The sequence below is a fragment of the Bidens hawaiensis genome, unplaced genomic scaffold (assembly GCF_021521415.1).
Source record: "Bidens hawaiensis isolate Kalapana, Puna unplaced genomic scaffold, B.hawaiensis_p1.1 tig00029683_1, whole genome shotgun sequence".
In the NCBI taxonomy this organism is placed as follows: Eukaryota; Viridiplantae; Streptophyta; class Magnoliopsida; order Asterales; family Asteraceae; genus Bidens; species Bidens hawaiensis.
In genome coordinates this window covers 12,557-18,052 of record NW_027494932.1, presented here as the reverse complement: position 1 = coordinate 18,052, position 5,496 = coordinate 12,557, and the positions used below count along the sequence as shown (strand labels likewise).

The 5,496-nt window shown below is 37.1% G+C and overlaps 1 protein-coding gene and 1 pseudogene across 1 annotated transcript; one reads left to right on the top strand and one right to left on the bottom strand.

The window, feature by feature from the left end:
• Nucleotides 1-515: 515 nt before the first annotated feature.
• Nucleotides 516-1,952, top strand: LOC143579374 (pentatricopeptide repeat-containing protein At3g18970 pseudogene; annotated as a pseudogene).
• A 640-nt stretch (nucleotides 1,953-2,592) lies between these two features.
• On the bottom strand, nucleotides 2,593-4,336 carry LOC143579373 (uncharacterized). The gene is made up of 3 exons (XM_077062702.1): nucleotides 4,220-4,336; nucleotides 2,961-3,074; nucleotides 2,593-2,821 (listed from the first exon to the last, which is right to left on the bottom strand). The coding sequence occupies exons 1-3, from the start codon at nucleotides 4,235-4,237 to the stop codon at nucleotides 2,693-2,695; spliced, it is 261 nt and encodes an 86-aa protein (XP_076918817.1). The 5' UTR covers nucleotides 4,238-4,336; the 3' UTR covers nucleotides 2,593-2,692.
• Nucleotides 4,337-5,496: the final 1,160 nt, after the last annotated feature.

The following is a 5,496-nucleotide window of genomic DNA, read 5'->3' as shown; positions in this document are numbered from 1 at the left end:
CCTAAAGTTTGCAAAGTGTCTTCCAAGGGGGAGTGTTATGAATATTTATTTTACAAGATCAAGATTTACCAAGCAAGTGGATGAGCTCTTTGTCAAATTTATTGATAATGTACCGTACTCCATGACCATCAAATAGTTAATCTTGTCTAGAGAAAAAGTTAACTTTTTGTAGCATAAATACTAGCTCAATGTAAAAGAGAAAATGCACCTCAAACATACATATTCATAAGTGATACATTTCACTACTTTCTCTTTTATCAAATTCTCTAAATTTCTCAAGTCTTAGCACTAATCTTGTATTAATTCTTGTTAAATTATAACAAGATGAATATTATGATTTATTAGAGTAAGATTTATTGTGTTGGTTCACTGTGTACCTATCTTTTATATAACTACTCTACTTGCTTTACTTAATTTAAACAAAAAACGTGACTCTCACTAAGTCAATATGTGATTATACCCTACATGTATATCTAGTAAATGTTGAATTCAAGCAGCAACAGATGAAAAAAAAACACAGAGCAGAAGATTTGGCATTGATGCATAATTTAGTACCCAGACTCAAACCCATTTCTCTATTACACCATTACAAATCATCATTACCCACAAACCACCTCTCTCAAATTCACTCTCAATTCATCTCCAACGGTCTAACCCATTCACCCTCCATTCTTGCCCGATTAATCGAACGTTACTGTGCATCTTCACCCCCACACGCCCACCTCATCACCACCCACTTTTACGATCACAATAACGAACCCAGCCCATATCTCTTCAACGTTCTAATCAGATGCAGTCCACCAGCTGACTCCATCCTTGTTTTTGCCAATTGGGTATCCAAACAAACCCCGAAATTCGACGACTTTACTTACATTTTTGTCCTTGGAGCATGTGCTAGACGCGCCGCCAAAGCGTTACGGGAAGGGCTGCAGATACACTGTCGACTGATCAAACACGGCTGTCTGTCGAATGTCATGTTGCAAACTACTTTGATTCATTTTTACGTTAAAACCGATGCGTGTCGGTTTGCAGGGAAGGTGTTCGATGATATGCCTGTGAGAATGAGAACGGCTGCTACTTGGAATTCGTTGATCGCGGGGTATTGTGCACGGAAAGAGCATGCCAGAGACGGCTTGCTGTTGTTTGTTGACATGTTGACCGGTGATTATGGAGTGAAGGCTAATGATACCACATTGGTTTGTGTTTTGTCGGCCGTTGCACGGCTCGGTTATCTTGAAACGGGCATTGGCATCCATGCGTATATCGAGAAAACGATAGGTGGCATCGAGAGTGATGTTTATATAGGCACCGGGCTGGTTGACATGTATGCAAAATGCGGGTGTTTGGATTCACGGTTAAACTTGTTTATGAGAATGAGGCACAAGAATGTGCACACGTGGACAGCCATGGTTTCGGGTTTGGCTGTTAATGGGAAAGGAAAACAAGCTTTAAAGCTTTTCAATGACATGATAGATTCGGGTATTTCACCTAATTCAGTTACGTTCACAAGCTTGTTGTTGGCGTGTTCACAAGCAGGCCTTGTAAAAGAAGGTCTTTCTTTGTTTAAAATCATGAAAACGAAGTTTTGTATTGTACCGCTTTCACATCATTATGGTTGCATTGTTGACCTTCTTGCACGCGCGGGGCATTTAGAGGATGCGTTTGAGTTCATTGTTAGTGAAAAGGTTGAAAGTGATGAGGTTTTGTGGAGGAGTTTGTTGCATGCTTGTAGATTGCATAATGATGTTGTGATGGGTGAGAAAGTGGCAAAGATTTTGATCTCAATGAAACAGGAATTTGATGTTGAAGGGTGTGATAGAAGTGAAGACTATGTTGCTTTGTCTAATATGTGTGCTTCTGCTGGAAGATGGGATGAAGTGGCTAAAGTAAGAGAGATTATTGTTGATAAAGGAATTCAGAGTGATCCAGCTGTTAGTACTGTTTTCACTTAGTTTGCACTTGTGTTTTATGTGAACCTTCGAGGCACGTAAGTGTCTGAATCCCCTTTAGACTCTAGTAGAGGTCGCAGAACTGAATTATGTTTTCACTGGTTTCTTGTCATCAACTCTTGAAAGTCACTTGCGCAGTGACAACACAAACCACAAATTAACTGATCGGGTTGGATAGCGGTGGATTGATGGTTCTTGTGAGTTTTCTAGTAACGGTTTCTCATGGTTAGAAAAAAGAAAGAGATATGAGAGATCATGCGACTTGAAGTGTTCATTAGGCAACCATCTTTATTACAGTTATATTGTGTTGATTTTGAAGTTTCAAGTTTCAATCATAGGGTTAATGCTCAGTTCAATATGATTGCTTTGTAAATCAATCGTTATAAATTGTATGATGATAATCTGATTCATTTATTGAAACGCACGTGTGATATGGTTGTTGATAAAAGTCAAAATATGAGTCTTAAGACGAAAGGGTCATCACTTTATATCCGATTGAGATGGCTCAGTCAAAAGAGTTTTTCTGGTACGGTTAATTGTTATCAGTTGGATTGTGTTGTTCTACAAACATATTTTTACCGTTTTTCAGTTTTTTAAACTAGCATGTAAACTATGATCACAAAGTAACATTATTAAAGTAATATAAATCTTTTTACAGACTGATTTAAAGGCTTTATCCATCAACAAACTCTCTTCAGAAAACCAACAATCATTATCCACAATCTTGATTAAAGCTAATCAGATTAGGCACGAAAACTGTCAGCTTTATCGAGTCTTGCAGTACCAGAGCTTGATGTTTCCCCCATTGCATCTGGAGACGCGGCCACTTGTGTTGTCACTCTCTTTAATGTAGTTGGCATCCCTGATATCTCCTGAACAATGTTTCGCTAATTATTATATCAAAATACCCAAAGAACCTATAAACAATCTCACTAAAAACAACAAAGGTTTAATCAACCTTATAAAACACTTTAAGGAGAAGCGAGTAAGAACACCATTAATCTAAAGTACCTTCATTAAATGCAATCTCATGTCACAAGGGCGAGCTTGAAATCCGATGCATGCCATTGCAAAATTGGAATATTGAGACATGACGTCTGCAGCACTTTGCTTTTTCTGCTCAGCCTGCAACCAACGTTTGTGTTTATAAATACAATAACGAAAAGGAAATATATCATCTGCTATTCTGTTGACAATTAGACTTGTGAGAAATTTAAAACTGGAATTCTTTGATTTTCATATCATCTGCTATTCTGTTGACAATTAGACTTGTGAGAACATAAACTCAAGATCTGGATGAGGATAATTATCACATTAATGAGGATATTTGGTACAAGGTCCGAAATTTTTGTTTTTCTGTGTTAAAATATTTATGTTAGGAAACTTTTATTGCTGTTCTGTTTGAACATATATGTGATACTGAAATTTAACTGTAATTCTTCCTGCAACTGAAGTGGGTTTACAACTGATTTTGGGTTTACAAATGAGTGTCAGTCCCAATTATTGTATAGATTTGTAGATGAAAACTGTAACAGAATACCTAAAAATCCACTCGTGAAAAGAGTTCAAGGGCTCTGAATGTGCTTTGGAGACTGAACTCATACCTTTTAACCTTTAAGAGTTGACTTAAAGGCTAAGAACAAAGAAACTGTGATGAGTCGTGACCTACATAACAACAGCTGCAATATCCGATGGTGCCAAACCAGAGCATGCCTCTTGAGTGAATAAAACTAGTCTACCGAGTGCTATAAGAGAATCAAGACTTCACTATGTAATCAGAGAAACAAGCATAGCGTGAAGATCACAAATCAAGACACTTAGATAGCATCAACGAAGACACGCTGGCTGACAAACCTAAGGAATATACATGCACGCCGAATTTATGTGCAAAGGTGTCGAAACTTGAAAGTTAATTAAAAAATCTTTTTGTGGAACCATAAATATTGGCAAACATATAACATTATCTCAAATACATCTTTCTATCTTTTACAAATTCAAACTTCACTGAAAACACTTCCTCTACATTATCCAAACACGAGTTCATCAACAGGACAGTTCGAGACTAACAATAAGTTTATACCTAAGAGCATAACCAACAGCAACCAAAAAAGAGAAAACAAACCAGTGTCCATGTATATTTTAAGACATAGATTGTGCCTAACAAGCCATTAATAATTGAAATCTAGGGTTTAGCGGAAAGTGGTTTTTATGAAAACTAAAACTAATCATCAAAATAGAATGATGCATCAAAATCAAGGGTTTATTCGTACCTCGTAATCTTCGTTCATGATCGAAAGCCTTAACAAATCGAACACCTCGTCTCGTCTATCGAATGATTTTGTTAATCATGTGCGTTTCTCTAAGTTTTAATTTTTTTTTTTATTTTTTTTTAAGTGTAATTTCTTTTATTCATTCCTTTTTAAAAGTTAATGGATTATGTTTGATTATCTAGGTCATGTGCTTTGGAGGGGTTTGGGTTGAACGCATTAAATCTTCATCGAGAACATAATCATCAAGGTATCTTGGTGAAACCGACACCTGTTTGGACCTCTTAAGTATCGGACCAGAATCGTGATCCAAAACTGTGTTGATGCTGTTCGGGTTAGATGATGAGCCCAGGCTGCTCCTGTTTGAAATTGATGATAAGCATGAGTTGTTGATCGGTTTGGAAACATACTTGTACTCATTTTCGTTATCGAATTGTACAACTTCCCCTCCCTAATCGATAACAAAATCTTGCCAAACATGCTCATCAACCGTTTCGTTCGAAATCTCGAAAAAAATCTACCATTTTCCTTTATCACATTTAACATCCCGACTAGCCATAGCTTTCTTTGTAGTCGGGTCAAATAAACGAAAAGCCTTGGAACCATGCTCGTTTCCAAGATACACCAATTTCTTACTCCGATCATCGAGTTTCTTTGGGTGATGGGTTGGGATTTTTGCGAATGCAATACAACCAAATACCTTTAAATGACTTATATACGGTTTCTACTCTTTGAATGCATCATTCAGAGACTTGTCTTTTACCGCTTGGGTCCTTACTCGACCATGCCATGTTTGAGAAATCAGGTCTTCGTTTACGTGTAAACACATATTCTTTGCAACAAGCATCTTGACCTTGTATAGTCGGTTCATCTTTGGTACTTTCATGATTAGCCTACCGCTACAAGCATACATCCAAAGATCGTTCTTTTTTAAAAGAACCTCACACCCATTATCCGTAGCTTGACCCAAGCTTAAAATATTACACCGAAGACTTGGTATAAAATAAACATTAGTAATTTGTTTTATCTCCCCGTTGTTACAATGCAACATAATAGTGTCTTTCCCTTTGATCTTAACTTGGGAATTATCACCAAAACAGACTCGACCTGCAACCTTTTCATAAAGCTTTGAAAAGAATGACCGCTCTCTCGTCATATGATTGCTAGCACCATTATCGAGGTACCAAATCCTTTTTTCTGGTCCTTCGGATTGGTACCGACTTGGTAAAACTTTCTCCTCATTTAAGTAGATCGACTCCTCTACTTGTTGTAATATCATA